Raw genomic sequence first — 18,432 nt, 5'->3', positions numbered from 1 at the left:
CCTTGGCACCCAACCTTGTTGGATTTTCCATTAACAGCATAACAGGTCATGGCAGCCATGGCTGCCAACTCACTTTTTCTGAAAATCATTTTGGTTACCCAGATGGGTTGGCCGGAGAATGTCTCTTTGGGTGTGTATCCAGCATACAGATCTGGCATGGTGTACATTAAAAAATGCATCTCACACCAGTATCCAGCATCTGACCACCTCTCGTTTCATCAGGGATCTAACTTGGAGGTGGAATGCTTTGTTCAAGACCCAACAGAATACGTCCATGTGTACCTTTTCCCACAACGCATGCTCGAGTGCATACATACAGGCATCACATACTGGGTGATGCCTGTCAATGAGCACAGTCTACCAGAACATTTACACAGGCACCATTCATGGGATGATTTCGATTTAATGTGCCTTAAGTTGCACGGTCCAGAGCATCATGGCCTTCCATGTTTTCCCTCCCAAGACTGCCATTTGGGCCTGGTTTTTCGACCAGCACCAGGGATGGCTATTGGGTGCCATGGTGGGCCACTATGATCGACAATTGTTTGTAATCGGGAGCACCAGACCAATCATGCGAATGACTTGCATCTGCAGCAGTCTTCCCATCAGACAGGTGGCAGGGTTGGTCACAATGTTGTTCCTGGTGCAGGTGGTGTGTTTCCCCCCTGCCACCCCTTTGTGGCCTCCATTCATCTGTGGCCATGGACCAGCATATTCTGGTATAAATCAAACAGCCTGAGATCCTGTTACTGTGTCTCAGAGTCCTAATGCAGTTTGTGTTGCATATTATTAGAAAAAGTTGTCTCACCATGCACTGAGACTAAACTGCACACTGCACAGTCATCAGGTCGACATCAAGTGCTGAATAATTCTCAAGCCACTTTAAAGAAAATCACAAATCAGCAGGCACCAAACGAAGGCTGAGATCCCTTATAATAGAGCTAATCCTTGGCATGAGATTACACCATTTTCTATCAAATCAACTCTGGTAAGTTCTACTCCCGCAAAGTGAGTAGGTAAATCTTGTGATGTTTGCAGGTATGTAAAACAGCTAATAGCACAATGAAGATCTGTTCTGACTGCCTTCTCCTGATAGTTCACCTGGAACATGAATATGGGAAAGCAGGTAGATATGTGCGAATTCCAGTTTCAGTATGTTGGTCGGCTTTTGGACAACACTACAGAAACAATGATGAGTGACATGCATTCAACCACCCCTTGGTGGGTTTCTTGGGGTATGAGGCACCAGATGTCTAGAACATTTCTGTAGAATTACAGGCCAGAGGTTTGTGGGTGCAGAGCGGTACCTGATAGTTTCCCAGTTGTGTTCCACTGAGCTAAGATCACATAAATCTTGTGGCCAAGACATCAATACAAGTTCGGTATTATGCTCCTCAAGCTACTGCAATGTGATTATGTTTTTGTCATACACACACTTATCTTGATAGAAGATGCCGTCACCATCAAGGAAGACGCTAAGCATGAAGGGATGTGGGTGGTCCATAATTATGTTCACATACTGCACAGCTGTTATGCTGTCTTTGATTACTACTAGACATCCAATGGAAGCCGAGGTGAATAGGCATAATATTGCCCCCACCACCCTAAATAAATGACCATGTGTATATTTCAGGCAGCAGTTTACTTAGTGACAGCATATCTGGACATGACTATCAACTTAGTGTAACAAGACACATGATTCATCTGACCAAGTGACAGATTTTCATTGATACACTGTTCTATCTCAATGATCCCATGCCCACTTTAATTATTATTGGATCAACAAGGGATCACATAGGGGTCATCTAATGCACAGTCCTAAGTTCAATAATGTGTGCTGAACAGCGTGCCCTGAAACACTTGTGGATGTACTAGTTTTGAACTAAGTTGTCAGATCTGCCACAGATTGCTGCCTAACCTGCTTTACACAATGAGCAAGCATCAAATCTCCACTTTCTGTGATGAGGTGTGGATGCACACCACCTTCTTGTCTATTCATCGTTTCACCATCATTGAACAACTTTCCACAGATGTTCATGACAGTAGCATGCAAACAGCTTCACACTTTCTGAGATGCTCATTGCCAGATGACAGGCCATAACAATTTGACCTTTGACAAAGTCGCTTATGTCGGTGGATTTCTCTATTTGTAGACTATGGCATCCCGAATGATACTCCATTTGTCTCTGCTCTGTTTTTATACTTTCCTTACTGAGTCACATGCCCACAACTCCAGGAGACATTCTATCTTTTAGTGAACAGTGGTCATAATATTTTAGTCCATCAGAGTATAAACATGTGTCTACTCCCTCGTGCCACTTCTCACAGTCTTCACTGAACCTGACAGAGGGTTGTGAGAGAGGATACAGCAAAATTTCTATGGAAAAGGTTGGTCCAAAATGATAAATGCTTTGTTGCCAATAGTATTGCAAGCTTCACTGTTTATTTACCTATTTCTTCAGTATAGGAGTGTTTTTGTTGTATTAATACTGTTGTGGTTTTGATTTCCCATTCAAACATTCTAACAAATAATGCTGACTAATAAGACTGCTTCCTCAACTGATTAAAATGTCAATAGAGTATTTTACAGTAAACACTCCATTATTTAATTGCACTGCATTCAAAATCCAATAACCCAAGCTGGCCAAATCTGAACAAGTTCAGAATATCCATTTAACTTGACAAAATGAAATATTACATAGATTTCTGGAGTATAAGAACTAGCCTGAAACGTACTAGCAAAAGTACATATTTCCCAATAATTATTTCAAATGAAATCCATTTATGTCACATGGTTTTTCAATCTAGAAGCAATAATTAGTTACTAAAATTCAAAATAATGAACAAATATCTTACTTGGTAGGCTTTTGGTAAACGGCGCAATAAAGTTCTGAGGAAATGTTCATGTTGTCTTCTAAGTAACAAAGGAGCATCAGCATCTGACTCTGCTATCTTTGAGAAGGTATCATAAAGGTCTTCAATTGATTCTTCAACCTTTTGCTGGAAGCAGACATAAGGTGCATTAGCTTCAATAATATACAATTACACTTTTAAAAATACATAAGCAATGCGCCAATAGCATGTGGAATGTTACTGGAGGCTACTGAAATGAGAGTGTATACATCACAATGAAAATAGCAAAGAAATCACAGGTAAAACTATCATCTGCCCTAAGGTTGGTTTGAACACCACACATTGCCTTCCTCCGACTTTTGAACTGATCCGGCTATTTATAGAAGAGGCAACAGTGTAATGTTGACACTCAGCCACGGTACAACTCTGCATTTTTCGCATCAGCTAACATTGCCATGGGTGACAGAAGTGCAAAGTTATGATTACATAACTATTAGGACTCAACTCACCTGGATTGAGCCCAAAACCTTTGGATTCATAGTGTGGTACTTTACCTCTCAAACACCAACATGAAAGTAAAACCGGGTGGTACTATCAACTTAATCGATAACTATGCCATTACAATAACATTCAATGTTATTGTGCAGAACAGAAAGCTCAAAAATACTTAACACAATAGGACCACGGAATACAAGATGATTATAATTAAATTTTCACTATCTGATAGTTCTGGTCAACCGCCCCCCCACCCCCACCCCCCAAAAAGTTGGAAACACTTGTAAGGACATGTGGTAGAGAAATAACAAATAAGCCAATTGAAAGAAACACATTTTGTTTCCACGTGAGAGAGTAACATTGTTTACCTTCCAGGTTACAAATGTTGCTCAATGTGACAACTATCTGCATTGATGACATCTTGGAAGTTTTTACATATAGTCTTTCACAACTGCTTGCAGCACTTTTCAAATTGTGGACCAGCGAATGTTCAGCTATCATGAGACAGCACTGCTTGAAGAGTGCAAATTGCATTCTCAACCATGGCAACAATAACTTCTTCAGCAATTTGTTACGCAACTGGCTGTCAACCTCTCCTAGGAGCAATCCCCAAACCGCTAGTTCATCATCTGTTGAACTTCCGAATCATTTTCTTCATGCTCGGTGCTGAAGGAGGACTTCTCCGTATTCCTTTAATGCTTTGATACTCATGAAGTGTATTGCTAGAGAAAGACAATGTGTCACTTTCATAAGATATTGGTGGTTGTTCTGATAAAATAGCTTTACAAGCTCACCTTGCCCAGACCCATGTTGACTATCTACAACTGGAATGCACACTTATACTTGTGTTTCAACCATACGTTACTGTACCAGTACCTGTGCCTAATGGGTGTCATGACACTAACACAACTAACAACGCAACTCTGCAGCACACAGTCTGAACATCATTCCTACAAAGTTGGGTATCCATATGGTATGTAGTTTCCCACCTACACTGACTCAAGTGGCGAAAGTTTAATTATAATTATAACCACCTTGTACATTACTTGAGGTAGACAAACTATTTCCACAAACAAATTATATTGGCCCTTGGCTTTGCTCTAGTAAATTTAAATTACCAACACAAATTTCATTTGACATATGTCTCGAATGCTTTTTGTCGAGTAATGACAGTTAACCTGTATCTAAACTAATGAAGCATCATCAGACCCAGCATCATCTTATATGGAAGTAACATGTTAAGTCATTATCTAGCACACATTGTGGCCACTTAAAATCAATTGTCGTGCCTACTAATGAGTAGGCATGATCATGACTACTTCATATGTTATTTACATAACAATATTCTGTTTCTGATGGTGACTCATTAAGAGGCTAAATCCATTAACAGTCATAAATCTATCAAATGGGATGACATTTGCACTTTCGAGTGAATTTATCAAACATGTCGCATGCTCCAGTTTGATAGTTTTATGATAAATCTTTTTAAAAAAAAAGCAATACCTCAATTCAGATAGGTGAAGTGAAAGCCAAATCAATTAGCCATGGCCATCACTTAGTAATGATCTCCATATATCTTAGGATGAATCAAGAGAACATCAGAATCAAATACATGTTTTATGCAATTGGATATTTTACTTCAGGTCTGGAACATAAACAATAACAGCCACCTTCCAGTCTGTACAACTACTAAAGACTGAAATAAAATTAAGCAAAAGACCTTGTCAGACTAAGAAATAATTCAAAATAATGCAAACACTTAGAAAGTACTGTGATTCTTCAGTTTCTCCCAGCATATTTCTTGATCGAAGACACCACAGGCATACTGCTGGTTTATAGTGTCCACATGTGCAATACTTCAGAGATCAGAGATATCCTCTCCTCCTCCTCCCCCCTCCCCACCCCATACCCTCTACACAAGCCATTCTGTATGTAGCCCATAGTCAATGGCACTTGTCAGAGGCCACGGAGGTGATTGTGTCAGTGTGTGGCACACCCAACAGGATGGCCTGTTTGTGGTAGGGATGAGAAAAACTGAATGGTTAAAACAGACACAAACATTTTAGTTCTGAATAACCGGTATTTGTTTGGTATCATTTCTAAGAGGTTTTTTTCACTTTTTACTAACAGATGCATAAAAAAAATAGCATATCAATTTGCCCTGGCAGCAGTGATAAAATTTTTGACTTTTAAATAAAACCTTTTTTTTAAAAAGCAAGTAATGGACATTTGTAAAATTTCCTTTGCTTTGAAATCCTGATTACAGGAATTGGAAAAAGCAATCAGCACTATTACAATAACACCACCTACAGTTAGAAACTAACAACAGACATGACACGAATCGGTACAGCATTGCAGAGAGAATAACATACGTGTTGCTGTGTGGCATCGGCTATTAGATGGTAGGTGTGTAGCTCCAGTGTGCAAGACTTGCCCCACCTGGTTTATGCAGCAGTTTCTTTGTGTTGTCTTTGGACTAAGGTAGCCTAGTGTCCCCACTTTCATAGTCGTGTCCAGCCAAATACATACAAGTCCAGCCTGTCCAACTTTTGTTAGGCTTTTTAGTGATGAAGCACTGAACGCACACCCAAGGCATGTTTCACGCTAATGACATGAGCATGGGGAAAAGTATAAGGAGGAATTAGGAGATATGCCATAAGGATATACAGATATACCAATTATTGAAATTGGTAGAATATTACTTTGCAATTAAAGGGAGAAATGCCAAGGTCAAAAGGATGTTCCCTTTCATAAATGCCCAATGGAAAAGACCACTATAAATTGCAAATCACAGAGATGATGATGTGAAATTTTAAATGATCCTGTCCACATAATTATTTCCAAGAAAAATAATATTCTTTATAAAGGGGGTTCAGATGAGAAATACTAATGCTCTGTTATTTCTTTATAAGTCTGATTGAAAAGACCAAAGTTACTGAATATCTTTCATTTCCATCCCAGAAGAATGCATCATCTTTTATTTTGTTTAATAAAAAACTTGTCACCCAATTATGACGCTGTTGACTGATTGTTTTTCTTTTTAATTTACATGCAGCTCTCACAGAATACTGACTGTAATTGATTATTTAGTAATATATGACTGAAAATATCCACTTGATCATTTCTATTAAAAGTAAACAGACCAGCTTTTAGGGCAAGATTTCCGGTTAAATATAGCGCCGAGCCCAGCTTCTGTATTTCTGAACATGGCAACCCTACCTCAAATGTCAGTTGTATTACAGAATGGTAGCACTCCTAGTTTGGAAGTATTTTACAAAGTTTGGTAGCAGTGAATTATGGTGCTCCATTTGCTTTAAAACATTAAAAGCAGGAGGTGGCACAAGAAAATAGTGACATCCTATAAGGAGGAAACATTCACTATGTTTCTTTCAGGAGAAGGTAAACTGCATTAATATACCTGTAATTTTAGTGAGGTGCTATAAACTTGTGGTAATAACTGAGCCTATATTTTTGCAGTTGCCACTATTTACATTCCAACCTTTGTATATACAAAACTTCAATAGTGTTTTAATCACGTAATTTTGTTTTAGAGTCATGTCCTGCATGTAAAATTGTCTAATTTAACATTATTGTAGGATTATTCTGCAATTTTATACCTTTCGTATATTCTACCTACATATGCCTATTGTCAAAAGATTGTAATTTACATATATTATTGAATGTCAGAGACGTTTATAAATACAATCTTAAAAATAACAGAAGACAGGTAATGTAATCCCTTTTACCCGTCAGTTCCATGTTTACACCATATGGTAGTAATGTCAAACGTGACCAAGAATTGTCACTCTCAGATTCAACAGCAGTAACATACATGACAACAGTATACAATGTGAAGAACAGTTGTTGTATCCTATTGTATTCACTGACATGCATGTCACTGTTACTTAGGTACATAATGTAAGTAGATTTATATTTCTGCTACAATATATACAGTTGCATTCTTGTAGAAATCAATGTACCAACAGTTGTCTGTCCATCTGTGTAACTGATGATGGGTTACAAATCTAAAAACTAATTTTGGCAAATAAAAATTCCTACTGCAACTCACATTGTATAGAACATGTCTTAATAAAATGTTATCATCACTCTAAATCTCTATTTTTCCATGTCTACATATTTATTTCTCAAAGTAGTCACCCTGATGACAAACACATTTCTGCCAACAAGAAACCAATTTGTTGATACTGTTAGTGTAGAATGTTTGACTTTGTTGATAGAGCCACAGCCTCATCTCTCTTTGCACTGCTTCTTAACTATCAAAGCCCAAAAGTTTTGGTTGGTTGGTTGGTTTAAAAGAAGAGGAAAGGATCAAACTGCTAGGTCACGGGTCCCTTGTTCTGAATAAAACAATCTCACAATGGTGAGAATAAAACAAGCGAGACTGACAACACAAAACAGAGAGAAAGAAAATACCAAAAGAATGACGGAAGGGCAATAAACACTTACACGGACAAAAGGGGAGAAGAAAACCACAGAAACGCAAGAAACAGGTAGAAGAGATTAAAACGACAAAATAGATTACCATGGCTGGCTGACCAAGAGAATAAAAAGAAGCCAGTCACTATGTGACACATTAAAACCTCCACCCTAAAAGCACTAGGGAGGAGGACATAAAGGGGAAAAAAAGACATGCACTAAAACTTTGATTAAATGATAAAACCCATCCTCGCAAATAACACGTAAAACTAAATCAGCCAAAGAGGCGTTTCAGACAACATTAGTGGCAATGAGTCCAGTAACCAAAGATTTCTTCGCAGGACAGTCAATGTGGGACAGTGCACCAGAATCTGGGCCACTTAACCGGGCACCGCATCGACACTGAGGCAGGAGTTCACGGTGCAGGAGGTAGCCATGGGTCACCCAAGCGTGGCCAATGCGGAGCCGACATAACCACAGAGTCCTTGCGAGAGGCCCACATGCAGGACTGCCACACATTCTTAGTCTCCTTAATGGCACGCAGTTTGTTGTGCGTACTGAGACTATGCCATTCCGTCTCACAAAGTCAAAAAACCTCTCGGTGTAAAAATGAACATAGGTCAGTTATTGGAATACCGATCTCTATAAGCAGTTTCCATGTAGCCTGTTTGGCCAGCTTGTCAGCAAGTTCATTGCCCGGGATTCCCATGTGTCCTGGCGTCCACACAAACACCACTGAACGACTGGACCGTTCCAGGGCATAGATGGCGTCCTGGATGGTCGCTACCTATGGAAGACGAGGGTAGCACTGGTCGCTAGCTTGTAGGCTGCTCAAGGAGTCAGTACTCAGAAGAAACAACTCCCCAGGGCATGAACGGATGTGCTCAAGAGTACAAGATATAGCACCAGCTCTGCAGTGAAAACACTGCAGCCATCATCAGGCAAAGAATGCTATTCAATATGTCCTCCAAGTACACAAGTGAAGCTGACGTGACCATCATCCATCGAGCCATCAGTGTAAACCACTTCATGGCATCAGTACGTCAAAAATCAAGAGGAAGTCACAATGGAGAGCCGCAGGGTGCACCGAGTCTTTTGGGGCATGTGAAAGGTCCAGGGAAAGCCGCGGCCTATGTGTACACCGCAGAGGTGTACGCGGTGGAACCTTGAGTATAGGCGGTAAAGGCAAGTACTCCAGTTCAGATAAAAGGGATCAGATGCAAACTGCAATTGTAAACCCTGAACAGGGTCACTGATGTGGGAGATGAACCACCGTGTGTAGGAAAAGGAGACAGTAATTCAGGTTACGGGAGAACTATGAACGTGTGCAACCTAACTGGCGAGCAGTTGTGCACGCCTGACCTGCAATGGAGGGACTCCAGCCTCTGGCAGGACGCTAGTCACCGTACTCATCCTAAAAGCTCCTGTCCCTAATCAAATGCCACAGTGGTGCACTGGGTTGAGTTAACCTAATGCTGAGGGCACTGCCGAACCATAAACCAGACTCCAATAGTCAAGGTGGGATGAACAAGGGCTCTGTAGAGCTGCAGCAGCATAGAGCGATCTGCACCCAAGTTGGTGTTGCTCAGGCAGTGGAGGGAATTGATATGCCGCCAGCACTTCCACTTAAGCTGACAAAGGTGAGAAAGCCAAGTCAATTAGGCATCGAAAACCAGTCCTAAAAATTGATATGTCTCCATTACAGTGAGGGGATCATCATTAAGGTAACGTTGTGGTTCAGGATTAGCGATACGACGCCAACAAAACTGCGTAACACATGTCTTTCCGGCCAAAAACTGGAAGCCGTGGGCTAGAGCCCATGACTGCTCCCTGTAGGCGCTGCTCAGCAACACCTGTATTGGTGGACCAGTACAAGATGCAGAAGTCGTCTGCATACAGAGAGAGTGAGACAGACGGCCCTACAGCTGCTGCTAGACTGTTAATGGATTGGGCTGGGGATGCTGTCTGAATCAAGACTGAGCTGTTTCACATCTTGGATAGCGCTGTCAGTTCTCCAAACTTACCATCAAGCTGTTGAATGAAAAAGTGAGGCTTCGTAGGTAGAAAAGAGTCCCCATTACTTCTGCTACAGACTGAAAATCAAGGCGAATATGGCTCTCTCCATTCCTCCCATGCAGTAGCAAGGGAGGGAAATGATTTAGGGCCATATCTGTCGGCATTGTATTTGATCTTGCCCTTCTTAGAGACTGCTGGCACCGTACAATTATCAACAAGAGATACATAGTCTGCTTCATTGAAGGTCATCCACCCTGATGCCACCCACTCAGATCAAGGCTCTCCCCACAGGAGCCACCCACCCATGGTAAAGGTCAACTGGCATGATGGCCGTTTCCAAGAGTCCTGATGCCCCAGGAAAACAGGCATCTACTCCTTGGCATATGTGGGGACTTTACAGCTCAGGTATCAGCAGTGCGATTCCTTTGTTGTTATAGGGCTACCACCAAATGGGTACATGACGGACCCACCACAACGGACTGGCTACTGGGCTGGATATTGGGCGCAGAGAAATCTAATAATGTCATGGGGACAAAAGAGGAGATTGGTTAGTTTGTGGGGGTTAAAGGGACCAGACTGCTACGGTCATCGGTCCCTTTTTCGAAATACTAAGAACACCCACAGAGAATAAAAACGATCAACAGACGATAAGACAGATGACACAGAACAAGAGAAACATAGACAAAGACCAGACAAGACAAACTAAAATCACACAGAGTGTGACGGTGGTTGGCCGACCATACAAACAAAAAGGGAAAAGCCAACCACCGAGAAACACATGAAAAATCAGACAAATGGTAGGCCAGAGGCCAGAATCAACACAAAAACTCACACACTTACATTAAGCGATAAAATCCCCCTGCCCAAATAAAACGCAGAACTATGTCCGGTATGGAAGAGTCGTCAGATAAAAGCGCAGAGAGCGTATCAGGCAGCGCAAAAGTCTGCCTGAGAACAGTTAAAAGGGCGCACTCCAACAGGATATGGACCACCGTCAAGGACGCCCCACAACGACAAAGAGGGAGATCCTCACGACACAGTAAATACCTGTGCGTGAGTAGGGTGTGGCCAATGCGGAGCCGACAAAGGACGACTGATTCCCTGCGGTTGGCTCGCATGGATGACTGCCACACAGTAGTCGTCTCCTTGATACGGCGGAGTTTGTTTGGCACGGGCAGGTTGCGCCAATCAGTGTCCCATAAATCGAAAACTTTGCGACATAATAGTGCCCGCAAATCAGTCGCCGGGAGGCCAATCTCCAGAGATGGTGCACTAGTGGCCTCTTTCGCCAGGTGGTCAACAGTTACATTTCCGGGTATCCCAACATGGCCCGGGGTCCAAACAAAGACCACAGATCTGCCATAACGGGCAAGAGTATGCAGGGACTCCTGGATAGCCATCACCAGACGAGAACGAGGGAAACACTGGTCGAGAGCTTGTAAACCGCTCAGGGAATCGCTACAGATAACGAAGGACTCACCTGAGCAGGAGCGGATGTACTCTAGGGCGCGAAAGATGGTGACCAGCTCAGTAGTGTAAACACTGCAGCCAGCCTGCAGCGAACGTTGTTCAGAATGGTCCCCTAGAGTTAGTGCATAACCGACACGACCAGCAACCATCGAACCGTCAGTATAGACAACGCCAGAGCCCTGATACGTGGCCAGGATGGAATAAAAGCGGCGTCGGAAGGCACCGGAGGGACTGAGTCCTTCGGGCCCTGTGCCAAGTCGAGCCGAAGGCAAGGGCGAGGCACACACCATGGTTGGTTGGTTGGTTGTGGGATTGAAGGGACCAGACTGCTAAGGTCATCGGTCCCTTGTTCCACGATAAAATCACATGAAATAAAAACTGTCAGTCATTAAAAACGGAGAACTGAGACAAGGGACAACACAATACAAGAAAGACAGACAAAGACCAGACAAACGGAACTAAAATCACACTGAGTGTGAAGGTGGTTGGCCGACCATGAAAATAAGGAAAAGCCAACCACCAAATGACATTAAAACCCACAGTTTAAACCACAGGCCAAAGGCCCAAGTCAATACAGGAAATAAAAGGACAAACACTCAAATCATACGATAAAAACCCCCTGCCCGAATAAAACTCAACACGAGGTCCGCCATAGCAACGTCATCACATAAAAGGGCAGGGAGGGTATCAGGCAGCGCAAACGTCTGCCTGAGTCCTGTTAAAAGCGGGCAGTCCACCAAAATGTGGACCACCGTCAGAGCTGCCCCGCAGCGACATAGCGGTGGGTCCTCCCGGCGCAACAAATGGCCGTGTGTCAGCCACGTGTGGCCAACGCGCAGCCGGCAGAGGACGACACAGTCCTTCCGAGAGGCTCGCATGGAGGAGCGCCACACACCGGTCGTCTCCTTCACCGCCCGAAGTTTGTTGGGCGTGGGCAGGGTGCGCCACTCGTCACCCCAGGCACCAAGCACTTTCTGGCGCAAAAGCGACAGGAGATCACACTCCATAAGGCCGAGTTCCAGAGCCGGTGAACTCACTGCCTGTTTAGCCAGCGTGTCAACCCGCTCATTGCCCGGGATGCCGACATGACCTGGGGTCCAAACAAAGACCACGGAGCGGTCGCAACGGGCAAGAACATGGAGCGACTCGTGGACGGCCATCACCAGACGGGAACGAGGAAAGCACTGGTCAAGAGCTAGTAAACCACTCAGGGAGTCACTACAGATGACAAAGGACTCACCTGAGCGGGAGCGGATATACTCTAGGGCGCGATAGATGGCAACCAACTCGGCAGTGTATACACTGTTCCCGGGTGCCAGCGACCGTTGCTCACAATGATCCTCTAGAGTAAGAGCGTAACCAGTGCGACCAGAGACCATCGAACCGTCGGTATAGGCCACGGCAGAACCGGGAAACTCGGCAAGGAGAGAAACAAAGCGGCGGCGGAGGAGCGGAGGAGGGACCGAGTCTTTCGGACCCTGTGCCAAATCCAGCCGAATGCATGGTCGGCGCACACACCAAGGGGGCAGACGGAGATTGGCCCGGAAAACAGGCGGGAGAGGAAAAAACTCAATCCCACACAGTAGAGCCCGGATGCGAACCGCGATCGTACACCCTGACCGGGGCCGCCTGTCTGGAAGATGGACGATCGAGTGCGGGAACAGGAGACGGTAGTTGGGATGCTCTGGCAAACTACAAACGTGGGCAGCATAAGCGGCCAGAAGTCGGTCGCGCCGGATCCGCAATGGAGGAACACCAGCCTCCACAAGTAAGCTGTCAACAGGGCTTGTCCGAAATGCTCCTGTGGCGAGTCGGATCCCGCAGTGATGGATGGGATCCAGCAATTGCAATGCTGATGGCGATGCCGAACCATAAGCCACACACCCATAATCAAGGCGGGACTGGATCAGCGCTTGATACAGCCGGAGAAGGGTGGACCGATCGGCACCCCATCCGGTGTGGCTAAGGCAACGGAGAGCGTTTAAATGCCGCCAGCATGTTTGTTTAAGCTGCCTAATATGAGGCAGCCAAGTCAACCGGGCATCAAATACCAGTCCCAAGAACTGATGCGACTCTACCACAGCAAGGGGTTCACCATCAAGGTAAAGGCGTGGCTCAGGGTGAACCGTGCGACGCCGGCAGAAATGCATAACGCAGGTCTTAGCGGCCGAAAACTGGAAGCCGTGCGCTACAGCCCACGACTGCGCCTTGCGGATAGCGCCCTGCAGCTGGCGCTCAGCAACTGCAATGCCAGCGGAGCTGTAGTAGAGGCAGAAGTCGTCTGCATACAATGAAGCTGCGACGGACGATCCCAATGCCTCAGCGAGCCCATTGATCGCAATTAAAAACGGGAGACACTGAGGACAGACCTCTGTGGGACCCCGTTCTCCTGGACCCGGGAGGAACTATGGGACGCAGCAACTTGCACGCGGAAGGAACGATACGACAGAAAATTCTGAATAAAAATCGGGAGCGGGCCCCTAAGACCCCACCCATGAAGTGTGGCCAGGATGTGATATCGCCAAGTCGTATCGTACGCCTTCCGCATGTCGAAGAAGACGGCAACCAGATGTTGGCGGCGTGCAAAGGCTGTACGGACGGCAGACTCTAGGGGGACCAGATTATCGACGGCAGAGCGGCCTTTACGGAACCCACCCTGAGACGGAGCCAGAAGGCCTCGAGACTCGAGGAGCCAACTCAACCTCCGGCTCACCATACGTTCTAGCAACTTGCAAAGAACGTTGGTGAGGCTTATGGGGCGGTAGCTGTCCACCTCCAGCGGGTTCTTGCCAGGTTTCAACACGGGGAGGACGATGCTTTCTCGCCATTGAGACGGGAACACACCCTCAACCCAGATGCGGTTGAAAACATCTAGGAGGCGTCGCTGGCAATTCACAGAGATGTGTTTCAGCATCTGGCTGTGGATGCGGTCTGGCCCAGGAGCCGTATCAGGGCAAGCAGATAGTGCACTCTGGAATTCCCAGTCGCTGAAAGGAGCATTGTACGACTCCGCATGGCGCGTGTGAAAGGAAAGCCTCCAACTTTCCAACCGCTCTTTCTGGGAGCGGAAGGCCAGTGGGTAATTCGTAGATGCAGAACACTGAGCAAAATGCGCTGCTAACCGGTCCGCAATCGTGTCGGAGTCAGAACACACCACTCCATTCAGTGAAAGCCCAGGGACAGAGACAGGTGGCCGATAGCCATGGAGTCGCCTAATCTTAGCCCAAACCTGCGATGCAGAGGTACGGACGCCAATGGTGGAAACATACCGTTCCCAGCACTCCTGCTTCCGTTGGCGAATAAGGCGTCGGGCACGGGCACGGAGCTGTTTAAAAACGATGAGGTTCTCCAAGGACGGGTGCCGCTTATGGCGTTGAAGAGCTCGCCGGTGATCTCTAATCGCCTCTGCGATCTCGGGCGCCCATCAAGGCACAGTCCTCCGCCGAGGGGACCCGGATGAACAGGGAATCGCAGATGTCGCCGCAGAAACGATGCCGGTGGTGACCGACTGAACCACCGCATCAATGGTGTCATGGGAAGGAGGTGCGATAGTGGCGAGAGAGGAGAACAAGCCCCAATCAGCCTTATTCAGAGCCCATCTGGAGGGGCATTCAGAAGAGTGACGCTGTGGTAGTGACAGAAAGATGGGTAAATGGTCACTACCACATAAGTCGTCATGGACACTCCAGTGGATGGATGGTGGAAGTCCGGGGCTGCAAATAGAAAGGTTGATGGCCGAAAATGTGCCATGGACTACGCTGAAATGTGTCGGCTCTCCCGTGTTTAAGAGGCAGAGGTCAAGCTGCGAGAGAAGAGTCTCGACATCTCTACCCCGGCCAGTAATCGCGCTACCCCACAGGGGGTTATGGGCGTTAAGGTCGCCCAGTAAGACAAAAGGAGGAGGCAGTTGTGCTATCAATGCAGCCAACACATGACGCGAGACATCACCATCTGGCGGAAGATACAAACTGCAGACAGTAATAGGCTGAGGCGTCCACATCCTTACAGCGACAGCCTCTAAAGGTGTGTGAAGAGGTACACATTTGCTGTAGACAGAGTTAAGGATGTAGACGCAGACTCCACCAGATACCCTCTCATAAGCCGCCCGGTTCTTGTAATAACCCCGATACCCACGTAGGGCAGGGGTCCACATTGCCGGAAACCAAGTTTCCTGTAGGGCAATGCAGAGGAAAGGGTGACTGCTGATGAGTTGGCGAAGCTCAGCAAGGTGGTGGAAAAAAGCGCTGCAGTTCCACTGGAGTATCGCTTTGTACATGTCCGAAAAAGGCGTGAAGGGACCGAGGAGGCAGATCACGCCACTGGGTCACCTGCTGCCACCGATGGAGGACCAGTACAATCTGCTTCCATGGTGTCTGAGGGTCCGGCGAGATCCAGGTCCTCAGCGGACGCCCGGATCTCCACCTTATCCTCGGACGCAGGGCCTGTAGGGAGCAGTGGGGTGGATGCCACCGCGTGTTCCTTGGCCTTAGAGGTCTTCTTCTTCGTCTTGTCTCTCTGGTCCTTGGGTTTCATTGGCTGGGAGGGCTCCAGCGAGTCAGTCTCCGGGACGGAGGAGGAGCGGGAAGCCCTGCGACCAGCCGCTGGTCTGCTTTTCTTCCATTGGCTGACGTCACCCTTCCCAGAGGCGGAAACCTGGGAAGGAAGGGACCCAAGGGACCCTTTCCGTGCTATTCGAGCCGGGGAAGTTTGAGGCTTCCCCAGCTTAGCAGTGGGGACTGATGTCCCCGATGGTTGGGGGGTTGCTGCTCCTGAGGCAGGTAGTGCAGGAGCAGCAGGGAGTGAAGTGCCCCCCACCATCAAGGGGGCCAGTGTAGCATTCCGGCTCTGAGAGATGGCAGTCTGAGGGAGAGCTAATGGGGCTATAACAGTAGTAGCCGCGGCGTAAGAGGCAGTCATTCGAACAGGATGGAGGCGTTCGAACTTCTGCCTGGCCTCAGTGTATGTCAGGCGGTCCAGGGTCTTATACTCCATGATTTTGCGCTCTTTCTGGAAGATCCTGCAGTCCGGCGAGCAAGGCGAGTGGTGCTCTCCGCAGTTTACACAGACGGGAGGCGGAGCACATGGAGTATTGGGATGTGATGGGCGTCCACAATCTCGACATGTGAGGCCTGAAGTACAGCAGGAAGACATATGCCCGAACTTCCAGCACTTAAAGCACCGCATCGGGGGAGGGATATATGGCTTGACGTCACAACGATAGACCATCACCTTGACCTTCTCAGGTAAAGTATCACCCTCGAAGGCCAAGATGAAGGCACCGGTGGCAACCTGCTTATCCCTTGGACCACGATGTACGCGCCGGACGAAGTGAACACCTCGCCGCTCTAAATTGGCGCGAAGCTCAACATCGGACTGCAATAGAAGGTCCCGATTGAATATTATGCCCTGGACCATATTAAGACTCTTATGGGGCGTGACTGTAACCGGAACATCCCCCAGCTTGTTACAATCGAGTAACCGGCGGGACTGGGCGGAAGACGCCGATTTGATCAAAACCGAGCCCGAGCGCATTTTGGACAAGCCCTCCACCACCCCGAACTTGTCCTCTAAGTGCTCGACGAAGAACTGAGGCTTCATGGATGTAAAGGATTCACCATCAGCTCTCGTACACACCAGGTAGCGGGGCGAGTATGTTTCGCTGGCATCCTTAGTCTTTCATTCCTCCCATGGTGTAGCCAGGGAGGGGAACGATTTGGGGTCATATGTAGTTGCGTTGTATTGACCCCTGGAACGCTTAGAGACTGCTGGCGGCTGGCCGCCAGCAAGAGATGATGTACCACGCTTCATTGCGGATCATCCGCCCTGATGCCACCTACTCCGACCAAGGGCCCTCCCCACGGGTGCCACCCAGCCTCAGCAATGACTACCTGGCAGGATGGCCATTGCCGGGAGTCCCAATGCCCCAAGGAGATAGGCATCTACTCCTTGGCATACGTGGGGAGTTAACGGCGCTGGCATCAGCAGAGCGATCCCTGTGTAGTCAGGGGGCTACAACCAACAGGGTACATGGCGGCCCCACCACAACGGACTGCCTACCGTGCTGGATTTCAGGTGATGTAGTCCAATATCGTCATTGGCGCATAAAGCGACACAGCATAGCAGACTGCAATAAACTGCACCCAAGAACAAATCCACGCCCAAGAGATGGTAGGTGAGCGGGACTGCTAAGCGATGACGACAAACCTGGCTAGAGATGGTAATGCATGATGGACACATCGCTCCTTGTAAGGCGCCCTTCCCCAATCGGCTCGCTCTTCGGAAAATTTAGAAGGATGGAGGTCAAACCCGTTAGGGGACCATCTCACAAGGCCAAAACGTTTGAGACTCCTTTTAGTCGCCTCTTCCGACAGGCAGGAATACCGTGGGCCTATTCGTACCCCCGAACCCACAGGGGGAACAAAAGAGGAGAGAAGACAACAGAAGAAGATGACATATCCCGAAAAGTGTCCTCCCCGAAAAAGTTCAATCGCAGGTAGAGATGCAAAGCCATGACAAGAGATTCAGGAGATGGAATCCAAGGACACTATGGACAACTAGTGCACCACTTAAGGCATCCTTCCCCATACAGCCCATAGTTTTGTAGAATTTTGAAAGTGGCAAGTCAAACCATAGAATGGGACCTGAACTCATAGAGCTGAAAAGTGTGTGATTCCTTTTAGTTGCTTCTTACGACAGGCAGGAATACTTCGGGCCTATTCTAACCCCAGGACCCACATGGAGGCCTTAAGTTTTGGACACAGTCTGTATGGAGGATTATTGATGACAGTGAATCCAAGGCGTCAGACTCAAACAATGGAAAATACAGGATGGAATGTAACAATATTATGAAAAGGAAAGTTGCTACGCATATAAGCACAACCAAAAGACTGTCCAAATTAGCTTTCGGCCAGTATAGTAATCGCCAAAAGCATATCTCTCTCTCACACACACACACACACACACACACACACACACACACACACACACACACACACACACAGAGAGAGAGAGAGAGAGAGAGAGAGAGAGAGAGAGAGAGAGAGAGAGAGAGAGAGAGAGATGCGACTGGCAGGACAGGGCAGTGTGGCTTCACTTTCCAGAGACTGCAGTTGTGTTTATGTCTGCACACAAGTTTCAAGGTGAGATACTTGATTCGACTAT

General features: G+C 46.7%; 1 protein-coding gene across 1 annotated transcript in view; it reads right to left on the bottom strand.

Annotated features, from left to right (window-relative positions):
* LOC126266676 (protein farnesyltransferase subunit beta) overlaps positions 1–18,432 on the bottom strand; it is an 85,908-nt gene that overhangs the window by 53,907 nt on the left and 13,569 nt on the right. Inside the window, exon 2 of the mRNA XM_049971098.1 lies at positions 2,857–3,000. Within this exon, the coding sequence (XP_049827055.1) occupies positions 2,857–3,000 (144 nt within the window). The remainder of the gene's footprint in view (positions 1–2,856; positions 3,001–18,432) is intronic.

This window comes from Schistocerca gregaria, chromosome 4, assembly GCF_023897955.1.
Source record: "Schistocerca gregaria isolate iqSchGreg1 chromosome 4, iqSchGreg1.2, whole genome shotgun sequence".
NCBI lineage: Eukaryota > Metazoa > Arthropoda > Insecta > Orthoptera > Acrididae > Schistocerca > Schistocerca gregaria.
The sequence above is the reverse complement of the archived record's forward strand: the minus strand, read 5'-3'. Positions and strand labels throughout refer to the sequence as shown.